Source organism: Mytilus californianus, unplaced genomic scaffold, assembly GCF_021869535.1.
Source record: "Mytilus californianus isolate M0D057914Y unplaced genomic scaffold, xbMytCali1.0.p SCAF_5, whole genome shotgun sequence".
Lineage (NCBI taxonomy): Eukaryota > Metazoa > Mollusca > Bivalvia > Mytilida > Mytilidae > Mytilus > Mytilus californianus.
In genome coordinates, this window is record NW_026262701.1 from 62,476,134 (window position 1) to 62,492,527 (window position 16,394).

General features: G+C 33.6%; 3 protein-coding genes across 4 annotated transcripts in view; all 3 read left to right on the forward strand.

Annotated features, from left to right (window-relative positions):
- LOC127701179 (uncharacterized) overlaps window positions 1-16,394 on the forward strand; it is a 213,226-nt gene that overhangs the window by 150,235 nt on the left and 46,597 nt on the right. The window lies entirely within an intron of this gene.
- LOC127701173 (uncharacterized) overlaps window positions 1-16,394 on the forward strand; it is a 152,260-nt gene that overhangs the window by 83,080 nt on the left and 52,786 nt on the right. The gene's annotated exons all lie outside the window — the stretch shown is intronic.
- Window positions 1-16,394, forward strand: part of LOC127701149 (amyloid-beta precursor-like protein) — a 201,841-nt gene that overhangs the window by 17,379 nt on the left and 168,068 nt on the right. For both annotated transcript variants that reach the window (XM_052204959.1, XM_052204960.1), the window contains exon 2: window positions 13,292-13,459. In XM_052204959.1, coding sequence (XP_052060919.1) covers window positions 13,292-13,459 — 168 coding nt within the window. The remainder of the gene's footprint in view (window positions 1-13,291; window positions 13,460-16,394) is intronic.

The window sequence follows — 16,394 nt, forward strand, 5'->3', positions numbered from 1 at the left end:
CAACCAAACATTATGAAACCTATACACAATACTTATAACCTTAAAACTCAGATCAAGTACAAATTTGGGTAGCGTCACTTTTATCGTTCTTGAGTAATGTCCCTTTATAATGTTGTATGCAAGCGGGGGCATCATCTGTGTCCATGGGGACACATTCTTGCTTGGAGATATTGATTTCATATGTTGTGTATTGTTTTATCATGACAAGTTACAGATCAATTTCGAATTTTGTTTCGGTCTGACGATTTTGTGCAGAGTTATGGTCCTTGGACTTAGAAAATTTACTCGAATAATCAGTTTTCCGCACTTATTTTCGTCATGCTTGAAGATATTGATTTTAAATTTGGTATATAGTTTTATCATGACAAGTTACAGATCAAGTTTGAATTTTGTTCTGGTTTGATGATTTTGTGCAGAGTTATGGTCCTTGGACTTAGAAAATTCACTCAAATAATCAGTTTTCCACCCTTTTTTTTCGTCATGCTTGAAGATATTGATTTGATAATTGGTACATTGTTTTATCATGACAAGTTACAGATCAAGTTCAAATTTTGTTCTGGTCTGATGATTTTGTGCAGAGTTATGGTCCTTGGACTTAAAAAATTCACTTAAATAATCAGTTTTCCACACTTTTTTATACGCCCGTTTACAGGACTTATTATGGTATACCTCTGTCCGTCCGTCTGTCCGTTGTCAACATGTCGGACATTAACTCAAAAATGCTTTAACCAATTTGCATAAAACTTTTGTGAATTGTTTATATCTATTGACGTGAGCTCCCTTTCATTTTTTATTAAATTTTGATTTTACGTTTCTGAGTTATTGGGTTTTATTCATTAAAAAAAGGGGGATTTTCCAGTTTTCGTACAATAAGTCAAGAATGCTTTCACCAACTTGCAAGAAATTGTGGTGAATTGTTTATATCTATTGACTTGAGCTCCCTTTCGATTTTTATAAATTTAAGATTTTATGTTTCCAAGTTACAGGGTTTTATTCATAAAAAAAGGGGGGATTTTCCAGTTTTCGGACAAAAACTCAAAAATGCTTTCAGCAATTCTATTGAAATTTTGGTGAATAGTTTGTATGTATTGATGTAAGCTCCCTTTAGAATTTTATAAATTTTACATTTTACATTTCTGAGTTATGGGGTTTTATTCATTAAAAAAAGGGGTGATTTTCCAGTTTTCGGACAATAACTCAAAAATGCTGTCACCAGTTCTCATGAAACTTTGGTGAATTGTTTATATCTATTGATGTAAGCTCCCTTTTTATTTTCATAAATTTCTAATATGACATTGAGAATTAATTGAACTTTATTTGTTTAAAGTCTGACAACAGATTTACTAAGTATTGCACAACAGCAAGAAATCTTTAATTGAATATAAATTCAATTCATATAACCAATTTCAAGTTCTTTGACTACATTTATTCAGAAACCTATAATATGTCAAATATTTAATTACAATCCAAATTCAGACCTGAATCAAGCTTGAATATTGTGTCCATTTTTGCCCAAACTGTTCAGGGTTGGACCTCTGCTGGCGTATCTAGCTGCACTCAGCGAAGCAGTTTATTATTTCGTCATGCTTGAAGATATTGACTTGATATTTGTTACATGTATATAGTTTACACCATGACAAGTTATAGATCAAGTTAGCATTTTGTTCCAGTACAATGAATTTTTAACCGGTAGGGGACTATGTATTGCCATGCAATACTCTCAGAATGCTTGTTTTATATAGATGACAAAAATAAGAAAGCCATCGTAAATTCACACCCAATCCGACGTCTCGACTGACAGAATAGTTAAAGTGATCATACTTAAAATGGAAATATAAACATTAAGCAAACAGCTGATTGTTTATGTAAATTGCTCATTCCATGCATCATAAAATTATAAATCAAATATCTGGTTCCATTTTGAATTGTCTACATTTTAAATTCGTAGAGGTACTAAGTTGATGTCCTTATAAGATTCAATCATGAAATGTATTTATAATCTGTTGCTTCAAAAATGTTCAAACATAATAACGAACTTCTATAAAATGTTGGCCATTGTACGTATGTATGTTTGTACGTACTAAAATCCATTGTTATTGGGAGCACCCGTCAAGAGCTGCGAGGGTACAGTGGAATCTCTGTACACTCCCTATGAGGATTTATGGAGATGTGTCACTTACTTATATGCATTAACTTATTTACACCAACAGTCAGGTGTACTACTTGTACAAGTAATTTTTATGCCCCCGCTGTAGCGGAGGGGGCATTAAGTTTTGCCCTTGTCCATCTGTACGTCCATCCGTCCATCAGTTCGTACGTCCCAAAGCTGGTTTCCATTCTCTAACTTTAGTTTGCCTCAACCAAATGTTATGAAACTTAAACACAATGCTTATTACCACTAAATACAGATCAAGTTTGAATTTTGGTGGCGTCACTTTTACCTTTCTAGAGTAATGCTCCTTTACAAATGGAAAAAATGCTAAATTTTTCGTTTCTGTTCTCTAACTTAAGTTTGCCTCAATCAAATGTTATGAAACTTATACACAATGCTTATAACCACAATATACAGATCAAGTTTGAATTTTGGTGCCGTCACTTTTACTGTTCTAGAGTTATGCACTTTACAAATGGAAAAATTGTTAAATATTTCTTTTCTTTTTTTATACGACCGCAAAAAATTTTTGCGTTCGTATATTGGTATGACGCTGGCGCCATTGTCGTCTGGCTTCGTTGTCGTCCATCGTCGTCATCGTCATCCGAAAAACACATTAGTTTTCGCACTCTAACTTTAGTTTAAGTGAATGGATCTCTAAGAAATTTTACCATAAGGTTCAATACCACAAAAGGAAGGTTGGGATTGATTTTGGGGGTTATGGTACATTGTACCAACAGTTAATGAATTAGGGGCCAAAAATAAGCATTTTTGTAACTTCCAGACATAACTTGTGTGTTAGTGTATGGATCTCTCTGACATTGTACCACAAGGTTCCATATCACAAAGGGAATGCTGGGATTGATTTTGGGGGTAATTGCCTCCAAATTTTAGGAATTAGGGGCCAAAAAGGGGGGAAAAACAAGAATTTTGAGCTCATCACTTTGCGTCCGTCGTCCTCGTCGTCGTTTGCTTTTAAAAAAAATCTTCTCTGAAACCACTGGGCCAAATTTAACCAGACTTGGCCCCAATCATCATTAGGGTATTTAGTTTAAAAAATGTGTCCGATGACCCCGCCAACCAACCAAGATGGCCGCCATGGCTAAAAATAGAACATAGGGGTAAAATGTAGATTTTGGCTTATATCTCTGAAATCAAAGCATTTAGAGTAAATCTGAATGGGTAAAACTGATTATCAGGTCAAGATCTATCTGCCATGAAATTTTCGGACAAATCTGACAACCTGTTGTTGGGTTGCTGCCCCTGAATTGGTAATTTTAAGGAAATTTTGCAGTTTTTGGTTATTATCTTGAATATTATTATAGATAGAGATAAACTGTAAACAGCAATAATGTTCACCAAAGTAAGATCTACAAATAAGTTGTTTTGACCAAAATTGTCAGTCGACCCCTTTAGGATTTATTGCCCTTAATAGTAAATTTTTAACAATTTTTTGTAAATTTTTGTAATCTTTTACAAAAATCTTCTTCTCTGAAACTACTGAGACAAATTTAACCATACTTGGCCATAATCATTATTAGGGTATCTAGTTTTAAAATTTTTTCCGATGACCCCGCCTTCCATCCATCATGGCCGTCTTGGTTAAAAATAGAACATAGGGGTAAAATGCAGTTTTTGGTTTACATTTGTATATCTCTGAAACTAAAGCATTTAGAGCAAATCTGACAGGTGGCAAAAATGTTCATCAGATTTAGATTTATCTGACCTTAAATTTTCAGACGAATCCGACAACCCGTTGTTGGGTTGCTGCCCCTGAGTTAGTAATTTTACAAAAATTTTGCAGTTTTTTGTTATTATCTTAGATATCATTATAATATCTTATATCTAATAATATTAATTATGATTTTAACCTTATTTTACATGATTTCCAAAGCATCAGTAAATACAGGTGAGCGACACAGGCTCTTGAGAGCCTCTAGTTCTAGTTTCCAGACAATAACTTGTGTTCAAGTGTATGGATCTCTCTGAAATTGTACTGCAAGGTATCATACCACAAAGGGAAGGCTGTGATTGATTTTGGGGGTAATTGCCTCAAAATTGTAGGAATTTGGGCCCAAAAAGGGGCCAAAAAACAGCATTTTTCTAGTTTCCAGACAATAACTTGTGTTCAAGTGTATGGATCTCTCTGAAATTGTACTGCAAGGTACCATACCACAAAGGGAAGGCTGGGATTGAGTTTGGGGGTGATGAATCATAAGGGGGTTCAAATATTAAAATTTGGGGGGGGGGGGGGGGATTTTTTTTTCCTTTTTTTTCTTAAAAATTTACCATTTTAAATTGGTTATTTCTGATTTATATATAAAAGCAAATAATAATGATATGGTTTGAATAGGAAAATTAAAAATTTTTAAGTTCTTAGACCACATTCATTGTGTGTCAGAAACCTATGCTGTGTCAAATATTAAATTATAATCCAAATTCAGTGCTGTATCAAGCTTGAATGTTGTGTCCATACTTGCCCCAACTGTTCAGGGTTCGACTTTTACGGTCGTATCAAGCTGTGCCAAGCTTTTTTTTTGCGGTCGTATATTGGTATGATGTTGGGGTAGTCGTCATCCGAAGACACATTGGTTTTCGCACTCTAACTTTAGTTTAAGTGAATGGATCTCTATGAAATTTTACCATAAGGTTCAAAACCACAAAAGGAAGTTTGGGATTTATTTTGGAGGTTATGGTACCAACAGTTAAGGAATTAGGGGCCAAAAAGGGGCAAAAAAAAAGCATTTTAATACGACCGCAAAAATTAAAAATTTTTTGGTCGTATATTGGTATGACGTTGGCGTTGTCGGCGTCGTCGTCGTCGTCGTCTGGCGTCGTCCGGCATCGTCCGAAGACACATTGGTTTTCGCACTCTAACTTTAGTTTAAGTGAATGGATCTCCATGAAATTTTACCACAAGGTTCAATACCACGAAAGGAAGTTTGGGATTGATTTTGGGGGTTATGGTACCAACAGTTAAGGAATTAGGGGCCAAAAAGGGGCCAAAAATAAGCATTTTTGTAACTTCCAGACAATAACTTGTGTGTAAGTGTATGGATCTCTCTGACATTGTACCACAAGGTTCCATATCACAAAGGGAAGGCTGTAATTGATTTTGGGGGTAATTGCCTCAAAATTTTAGGAATTAGGGGCCAAAAAAGGGGCAAAAAACAAGCAATTTTCTAGTTTCATGACAATAACTTGTGTGTAAGTGTTTGGATATTTCTGAAATTGTACTACAAGGTTCCATATCACAAAGGGAAAGCTGGAATTGAGTTTGGGGGTAATTGCCCTAAACGTTTAGGAATTGGGGGCCAAAAAGGGGCCAAAAATAAGCATTTTTCTAGTTTCCAGACAATAACTTGTGTTCAAGTGTATGGATCTCTCTGAAATTGTACTGCAAGGTACCATACCACAAAGGGAAGGCTGGTATTGAGTTTGGGGGTGATGAATCATAAGGGGGTTCAAAAATTTGGGAGGGGGGATTTTTTGTTTTTCTTTTTTTTTTTTTTTTTTTCCTTTTTTTTTTCTTTTAAAATTTTCCATTTTAAGTTGGTTATTTCTGATTAATATTTAAAAGCAAATAATAATGATATAGTAGGAGATACACACCAAACAGGATGTGTAAATTATTATATAATAAGTATTGTGCAATAGCAAGAAATTTTCAGTTGCACAGTATTGCACAATAGCAAGAAATCTTCAATTGCACAGTATTGCGCAATAGCAATTCTTGCAATTGCACAGTATTGCGCAATAGCAAGAAATATCCAATAGCACAATATTGCGCAATAGCAAGAAATTGTCAATTGTACAGTATTGCGCAATAGCAAGAAATATTCAATTGCACAGTATTGTGCAAAAGAAGATACTTCGTATAAATTGCTTATTTCTTGATCAATTTCAATGGGGTTTTATTCTTGAATTCTTGGGGTTCTTTAATATGCTGAATCTAACCGTGTATTAAGTTTTTGGATTTTGGGCCCCATTTTTAAATTGGTCCACATTGAGGTCAAAAGGGTCCAAAATTAAACTTTGTTTGATGTCATCAAAAATTGAATTATTGGGGTTCTTTGATATGCCATATCTAACCGTGTATTTAGATTTTTAATTTTGGGTCCCGTTTTTTAAATTGGGCTACATTAAGGTCCAAAGTGTCCAAAATTAAACAAAGTTTGATTTTAGCAAAAATTGAATATATGAGGTTCTTTGATATGCTGAATCTAAACATGTGTTTAGATTTTTGATTATAGGCCCAGTTTTCAAGTTGGTCCAAGTTGGGGTCCAAAATTAAACTTTGTTTGATTTCAACAAAAATTGAATATATGGGGTTCTTTGATATGCTGAATCTAACCATGTATTTAGATTTTTTATTTGTGGACCCCGTTATCAAATTGGTTCATATTGAGGTCAAAAGGGTCCAAAATTAAACTTTGTTTGATTTCATCTAAAATTGAATTATTAGGGTTCTTTGATATTCCAAATCTAACCGTGTATTTAGATTTTTAATTTTGGGTCCTGTTTTTTAAATTGGTCTACATTAAGGTCCAAAGGGTCCAAAATTAAACTTAGTTTGATTTTAACAAAAATTGAATTCTTGGGGTTCTTTGATATGCTGAATCTAAACATGTGTTTAGATTTTTGATTATGGGCCCAGTTTTCAAGTTGGTCCAAGATAGGGTCCAGTATTTAAACTTTGTTTGATTTCAACAAAAATTGAATATATGGGGTTCTTTGATATGCTGAATCTAAACATGTATTTAGATTTTTGATTATGGGCCCAGTTTTCAAGTTGGTCCAAATTGGGGTCCAAAATTAAACTTTGTTTGATTTCATCAAAAATTGAATTATTGGGGTTCTTTGATATTCCAAATCTAACCGTGTATTTAGATTTTTAATTTTAAGTCCCGTTTTTTAAATTGGTCTACATTAAGGTCCAAAGGGTCCAAAATTAAACATAGTTTGATTTTAGCAAAAATTGAATTCTTGGGGTTCTTTGATATGCTGAATCTAAACATGTGTTTAGATTTTTGATTATGGGCCAAGTTTTCAAATTTGTCCAAGTTGGGGTCCAAAATAAAACTTTGTTTGATTTTAACAAAAATTGAATATATGGGGTTCTTTGATATGCTGAATCTAACCATGTATTTTGATTTTGGACATTGGACCATAATAGGTAAATTAAAAAAATTCAAGTTCTTAGACCACATTCTTTCTGTGTCAGAAACCTATGCTGTGTCAAATATTTAATAACAATCCAAATTCAGAGCTGTATCAAGCTTGAATGTTGTGTCCATACTTGCCCCAACTGTTCAGGGTTCGACCTCTGCGGTCGTATCAAGCTGCGCTCCAGCGAAGCATTTTATTTAAATTGGTCTACATTAAGGTCCAAAAGGTCCAAAATTAAACTTAGTTTGATTTTAACAAAAATTGAATTCTTGGGGTACTTTGATATGCTGAATCTAAACATGTGTTTAGATTTTTGATTATGAGACCAGTTTTCAAGTTTGTCCAAGTTGGGGTCCAAAATTAAACTTTGTTTGATTTCAACAAAAATTGAATATATGGGGTTCTTTGATATGTTGAATCTAATCATGTACTTTGATTTTGGACATTGGACCATAATAGGTAAATTAAAAAAATTCAAGTTCTTAGACCACATTCTTTCTGTGTCAGAAACCTATGCTGTGTCAAATATTTAATCACAATCCAAATTCAGAGCTGTATCAAGCTTGAATGTTGTGTCCATACTTGCCCCAACTGTTCAGGGTTCGACCTCTGCGGTCGTATCAAGCTGCGCCCAGCAAAGCATTTTATTTAGTTTCTGTTCTCTTCATAAGTTATCCTCAACCAAATGTAATGAGACTTACACACAATGCTAATCACCACAAAACTCAGATCAAGTTCAAATTTGGGTAGAGTCACTTTTACCGTTCTTCAGTTATGTCCCTTTATAACTATATAATGTGCAAGCGGGGGCATCATCTGTGTCCACATGTGGACACTATCCACATTTATTATTTACTTGAAGAAGTGAATATTAATATACTTATATAAGTAAATTTGTAGGATACTTATACAAGTGTATTTTATTTACTTGTATAGATAAAAAAAAAATTGGCTTTGTTATGTCCCTTAGAGATTCAGATTTTTTGTCTCGCCTTGACGGAGTCAAAAAGCGAGACATAGGTATGCTGTTTCCGGCGTCAGCGGCGACGGCGGCGTCAACAATGTATTAGTTTGTGATTAGGTCTAGTTCATGGTGAACCACTAGTGGTAGGTCAATATACTTGGTATGCAGTTGTATTAGCATTGGCACATCTCATTACCATGGAGATTATTTGGCCCCCGCCCCCTCAGTCAAGGTCTATTGACTTTGAAACTTTGCTTAGTTTACATATATTAGTTTGTGATTAGGTCAGTTTATGGGGAACCACTAGTGGTAGGTCAATGATATTTGGTATGCAGATGTATAAGCATTGGCACATCTCATTACCATGGAGATTATTTTGCCCGCCCTCTCAGTCAAGGTCTATTGACTTTGAAACTTTGCTTAGTTTACATGTATTAGTTTGTGATTAGATCAGTTTTTGGGGAACCACTAGTGGTAGGTCAATGATATTTGGTATGCAGTTGTATAAGCATTGGCACATCTCATTTCCATGGAGATAATTTGGCCCCGCCCCCTCATTCATGGTCTATTGACTTTGAAACTTTTGCTTAGTTTTCATGTATTAGTTTGTGATTAGGTCAGTTAAAGGGGAACTGTTAGTGGTAGGTCAATGATAATTGGTATGCAGTTGTATAAGCATTAGCACATCTCATTTCCATGGAGAATATTTGGTCCTTACCCCTCAGTCATGGTTTATTGACTTTGAAACTTTTGCTTAGTTTACATGTATTAGTTTGTGAATAGGTCAGTTTAAGATGAACCACTAATGTTAAGTCAATGATATTCAGTATGCAAATGTATTGGCATTTGCAAGTTTCATTTCCATGGAGAGTATATAACCCCACCCCCTAATTATGGTTCATTGACTTTTGAAACTTTTACATAGTTTACAAGTTACTGTTTGTGTTTAGGTTTGTTTAAAGGGAACGACTTATGAAAAGTCAATGGTATTTGGTTTGCAGTTGTATTAGCATTGGCACATCTCATTTCCATGGAGATTGTTTAGCCCTGTACCTTCAGTCATCAGGTTCATTGACTTTGAATATTTGCATAACTTACATGTTAAAGTATTGCTATTTTAATTTCAACATTTGCATTATCAAAATAACTAATAGGCGAGACATATCTCTTTGTTAACAGTTTATTTACTTATATAAGTGAAAAAGTCATCCTATCTTCTTTTCTTGAATTCTTAGGACATTCTTTGCTCTAATAGAATTTTAAATTGTCTGTCCTTTGCAGATGTCTTAACTAATCATTCAAGTGTAATTTCATGGACAATGAAAATCTCATTTGTCTGTTATCTTCAGAACACTGCTCATTTACAAGCCCCCAAGGAGCAATTTTTGAAGGCCTTGGTCAAATACTTAGGATCTTTGCACAATCAGTTTCTTTGTTGAATTAATGAGATGAAACATTGAACTCTAATAAAAAATTATGAGCTATAAACCTGGGAAAAATCATTAAAGGCATGTTTTTACATCTCAAAACTTGAGAATTTTTGTGGGATTGTAAAAAAAATTTACTTATACAAGTGAACTTGAGAAAATTAAGTGGAGATTATTCAAACATTATAATTAACTTATATAAGTATATATTTTTTACTTCTTCAAGTAAATAAAGATTACTTGTACAAGAAGTACCCCTGACTGACCAAGGACAATTAGTGGATTATACAATTGAGGTATAATCCTTTCCACAAAATGCAGCACAGGAAGTCAGAAGCAATTATTACCAATGAATTCTCATCAAAGCTTTTGTTGGTACATGTGTATGCAAAATGAATGGAGAAAATGTTATTATACATTTTGTACCTCAATTGGTCTATCTCAGTATACGTCATATGATGGATTATACGTGAATTGAGGTTTAACCCACCAACTAATGGTTATTCCTGACCTGTATAATCAATGTGGTTTTCTGCTTCATAAAACTTAATAAAAAAATTAAAACAGGTTGGGACCAATCACCCAAACAGGTTATAATAACCCATGTGGTGTATTATATCCTAAATAGGATATTGATTTACAATGCAAAAATATTGAAAAGCTAGTGCATTTGTTTTGGTCAATATCCAAGTAAAGATGAAACTTTGGTAAGTGGCTTTTTTAGGAATGTTTAAGTTTCTAGATTGATCCCTCTGAAAAAAAAACAGCACCTTCCAAGGGATCAAACTCATAAACAACCAGATATTCAGAAAAGTTGCTACATGTAACCAAAAGTTGTTGCCTATTACGGTAAATTGTATGTAATCATTTGCACTTTTTTTCCCTTGAATTGAAAACTCCGTCCGTCTGTCTGTCCTTCTGTCAGTCCGGCAAATCAGCTTTCCACACTTTTTTTCTTCGTGCTTGAAAATATTGATTTGATATTTGATATATAGTTTTATCATGACAAGTTACAGATCAAGTTTGAATTTTGTTCCGGTCTGATAATTATGTGCAGAGTTATGGTCCTTGGACTTAGAAAATTCACTCAAATATTCAGTAGGTCAGGCTTGAAGATATTGATTTAATAATTGTTACATTGTTTTATCATGACAAGTTACAGACCAATTTCGAATTTTTTTCAGTCTGATGTTTTTGGGCAGAGTTATGGTCCTTGGACTTAGAAAATTCACTTAAATAATCAGTTTTCCACACTTTTTGTCATCATGCTTGAAGATATTGACTTGATATTTGTTATATAGTTTACACCATGACAAGTTATAGCTCAAGTTAGCATATTGTTCCAGTACAATTAATTTTTAACCGGTAGGGGACTATGTATTGCCATGCAATACTCTCAGAATGCTTGTTGGTATAAATATTGATTTTGTTATCATGCATATGGTTATCGGTAAATTAAAATCAAACTAAATATTTTATTTTTATATACATATGCACATTCATGGCTCTACAATCTGTTGATACCTGTATGATGATCTTGGCATTGCATCAGGTCATGTTTTTCTTGGCTTTGAACTAGCTGTCAGTAACTGTGAGTACTCTTAGATCTGTACTGTGTATTTTTGTTGTGGGGCTGTATAAGTACCCTGCCAAGTCCACTCTGTGAACTTGGTGACCACTGGAAATAGAAAGTTGAACTTGATGACTTCTAAATCTGGAAAGTTGAAACCTTTTGGCTGGACATTCAGTCCTGCAAGTGTAGACATTCAGAATAAAAATAAGGAATTCAGTGAATACTGACTTTGATGTAAAATGGTACTTCTCACTCCATTCTGGTTTGCAACTTTTATAATCTGGTATTAAGTTAAACCAGTTATTTATAGAACACAGAAGTGGACGTCAGCAGGACATTTGATATTGTGCAATCTTTTGGTGCTAGCCTTCCACCTTGCTAACTTGGCAACTCCCCCTTTTTTGGTTGGGCTGAGAATTGCATTGTTAATTGTATTTTCTTATTATTAAAAATTTGGCCCATTACACAGCCTTATGTTTATGTGCCATATATATATATTTTGCCAAACTTGGAATCAAAATAAAAGATAGATCATCATACATACATGTATGACATAGTGTTAAATTTACAATTTCTTATGGTCAGGCAGGGGCATCATTTGTATCTTACAGACAGCGCAACAATTTCGAGTTGTACTTCAACATCACTGTTTTATCAAATCTAAAGTATGTGGAACTATACTTATGCATATGTGGCAGAGCAGAGGGGGGCATCATCCATATCTAGTTTTAGTTTTTAGCAAAAACTGTAATAGATAAGAGAAGAATTGTAAACAGCAAAAGTGTTGAGCAAAATAAGATCTTCAAATATGTCAACTCGACGAAATTGTCAATTGACTGCTTATAAGATTTATTGCCCTTGAAAGAATCTCAAACACATCAATTGTAAACAGTAAAAATTCGTAAGGGTTACGCGGAACCCAGTGTCTCGCCTACTTTTGCTGTTGTCTATGTTTTCAGTGTGATAGGGGAATGCACATAATAGATTTACAGTTAATGAAATAAATAAATAAGAAGCTTCTGTCCAAGTTTGGTAAAAATCCAGGATGGTTTATGAATCTAATAAATGTTTTATAAACTTTAACTGCAGACTGTATATAATGTTAACTGAAGAAAAACTAAGTCCATTTATAAGTAATATACGGAAAAACAGGAAATAAATTTGAAATAAATTTTTACAAAATTTCCTTCTAGATACTAGCTTTTGATCATACACAAGCTTCTGTCCAAGTTTGGTACAAATCCAGGATAGTTTAAGAAAGTTATTAAAATTTTTAAATCTTTAACCACAGAGTGATCATGAATGTAACATTATTAACTGGCAGAAAAACTTAGTTCATTTATAAGTAAAATACGAATAAACAGGATTTTTTATTTACAAAATTTACTTCTGGATACTATCTTATGACATGTATGATCATAAACAAGCTTCTCTCCAAGTTTGGGAGAAATCCAGGATAGTTTAAGAAAGTTATTAAAATTTCAAAAACTTTAACCACAGAGTGTATATTTGTGGACGCTGCCCCCGGCGACGATGGAATTTAGGATCGCTATGTCTTGCTTTTGCAGGCTGGACAAAAATGATAATCAATTCAAGACCTACAAAAATGCCAATGTTTAAGAACTACCAATAAGCAAACATAACTGATTGGAATAAAGGAAAACTAAAAATAACGAATAACAAAATGGCAATTTTTTTACAAGGTGAGTGGTTTAGATTCTTGGGAGCCTCTTGTTTGGAAACCCTGCTTACATTCTCAAAAATTATGTTTTTTCAAAGGACCCATTATCATGATTATAGGAGTTATTGTATAAATACATTGTGTAAGCCAATTTAGAATTGAAATCCAGAAAGAAATATTGTAATAAAGTTAAAAAGATTTCAAGTGATCAAAATTGACCACAAAAGGTACATGTACATCCCAGAATATGAACAATATGATATATACATGATGTAGTAGCTACAAATATATTATAGATTGATATTTTCTTTTGTGACTCTTTCAGGCACTTGCAGCTAATGTTGATAATGATATACCTGCATCAAAATTTGTTCCATCTGTTGCATTTAAATGTGGAAGACCAGCAATGCACAAAACAAGCACAGGATGGCAGAAGGATATTAATACAGACTGTAAAGAGGATAAACTGGATATTCTAAAATACTGTCAGAATGTGAGTAATGTTAATATTTCCACAGTTCAGTTGGAAAAAATGATGTCCTCGATATTCAGATACAAGACAACTATCACTTGGCTGTTGATATGACTTAGTTGTCTCGTGGTTACAAATAACTAACAACTGTTCCTATGCTATAGACACAATATAAAAATAAGGAGATGTGGTATGATTGCCAATGAACTATCCACCAGAGCTCAAATGACGAAGAAAAAAGCAATTATAGGTCATGGTACAGTTTCAACAATGAAAATTGTACATGTATAGTCCTCTATAAAAAGGCCTGACATGAAAAATGTAAAACAATTCAACGAGAAAGCTAACAGCCTAATTTATAAAATACAATTTAAGAGAAACAAAAATGACAGACATGAACATGGGACAGTGGTGTTGCAGCACAGCATAAGAAACAAACAGTTGCAAATGGCTATGCTGTACTCAATAAGTTGGTACGAAACACAAACAAACCAACCATTAAACATAAATACAAAAAACACAAAGAACCGATATAAGAGAACTCGCAGTTACTGAAATCTAGTTCACAGCCAATAACAACTTATAAACATGATAAATAAATACTGTGAAAGTACTTTTATTCGTGGGGTACCAATTTTTCATGGTTTTCGTGGAAGGCTTTATCCACCTATTATAACAACTGTTGTCCAATTTAAGACATAGAAAAAATGCCCATGTAGGTTTGACTACATGGATTCGGGCATATAATCTAGAGAATACATCAAATATCAGCAAACTCACTATGAACTATATATCAACTTTAGACAGGATTTATCCATTTAATCTTGAAAAAAACCTAAACTGTACGACTTTTACTTGCTGATGAAAAATTAATTTTGATCAATGAAAGTCAGACTTCAGGTGATGATATGCGATGATGAAGTGTTCATTTTATCTCCTCATAATTTTCATACGAAAAATTCTACAATTCAATGTACATTTGAATCATTTTTATGCGTCCGCCTTAGCGGAGGGGGCATTAAGTTTTACCCTTGTCCGTCTGTACGTCCATCCGCATACCTGCCAACCTCTGAAACCTTCAGAGAGGGAGATCTCCCCCTCAGCTATGACAGCTGAGGGTGAGATTTTGCACGAACGACATTTTCAAGTTAAATATATGACCTGTTTACTTATTCATCTATAAAACACCAAAAAGAGTTAATAAAATATATATATGCTTTATTTCTTCAATTCATGGTTATTATCTTATTCTATACAAGGTGGGGTTTTATTTAGCCTTTTTTAAATACCTCCGAGATAACATTCCATAATTTGATTTTGTTGTGAGTCTCACACTAAGCATTCTTTCAAACACAGAAAAAATCGAAAAGTTGATCGAACATGATGTGCAAAAAGATTCATTGCCAAGTAAACTTGGTCTGCAAACGGGAGATTTTCTGGAATTTCGTCTTTGCGTGGGAGTCTCCCGCTCAAAACGGGAGGGTTGGCATGTATGCATCTGTACGTCCCAAAATTGGTTTCCGTTCTCTAACTTAAGTTTGCCTCAACCAAATGTTATGAAACTTATACACAATGCTTATTACCACAAAACTCAGATCAAGTTGAATTTGGTTGGCGTCAATTTTACCTTTCTGGAGTTATGCCCCTTAATAACATTATATGAAATCTGGTGCATCATCTGTGTCCCATGGACACATTCTCCATTTATTAGTCCCCTACCGACGAAGTCGAAGGGAACTTTAGGTTTGCACTCCGTCCGTCTGTCTGTCTGTCCGTCTGTCTGTCCTGTCAGTACGGCAAATCAGCTTTCCACACTTTTTTTCTTCGTTCTTGAAGATATTGATTTGATATTTGGTATATAGTTTTATCATGACAAGTTATAGATCAAGTTCAAATTTTGTTCCGGTCTGATGATTTAATCCAGAGTTATGGACCATAACTCTGGACCATATCTAATGTTAGAGTACTATGTTAAACCATATTTCTGTACAAAGGGAGATAACTAATTTTTTAAAAGACATTCTTTGTTCAATTATTTGAAGAATTTTTTGGCAGGTTTGTTAGTTATTTAGTATAAACTAATTTTCTGAATGCTATATATATAAAAAAAAATTATGAAGAGAAATCCTTTAATTAGATAATAATCTAATTTTATTATGTATATATTTAAATACATTACATTGTGTAGATAAAAGTTGTTGACATTTTATAGATAAGTTACAAATCTATATTAGTTTGTGACAAATGAAAGAAAAATATTTGGAACTATTAATTATATTTGATTATAATTTGAAAATAGATATACACTGTATTACATCATATCTAATTTTAGAGAACTATTAATCATATCTTATGTTTTTTTCATCATGCTTATACAATATTGATTGATAATTGGTATATAGTTTTATCATGACAAGTTACAGATCAAGTTCAAATTTGTGTTTCGGTCTAATAATTTTGTGCAGAGTTATGGTCCTTGGACTTGAAAAATTCACTCATATAATCAGTTTTCCACACTGTTTTTAGTCATGCTTGAAGATATTGACATGATATTTACTTTTTGTTTACACCATGGCAAGTTATATAACAAGTTAGCATTTTGTTCCAGTATAATGAATTTTTACCCGGTAGGGGACTATGTATTGCCATGCAATACTCTCAGAATGCTTGTTTACATTTATTATGAATCTATAAGGTGTTATTATACCCCACGCAACGAGTTGCGGAGGGTATAATGTTTTTGACCCGTCCGTCCGTCATTCCGTCAGTCCGTCAGTCGTCAGTCCTGTTTCTTGTCATCGCAACTCCTCTCAAACCACACAACAGAATTTCACGAAACCTTTTTAGATAATAAGGACATACTATGTAGTTGTGCATATCGACAGGAAATTACGATTCAATTCTTTTTCTAGGAGTTACACCCCTTTGAACTTATTTGCCCAATATACTACTGCAA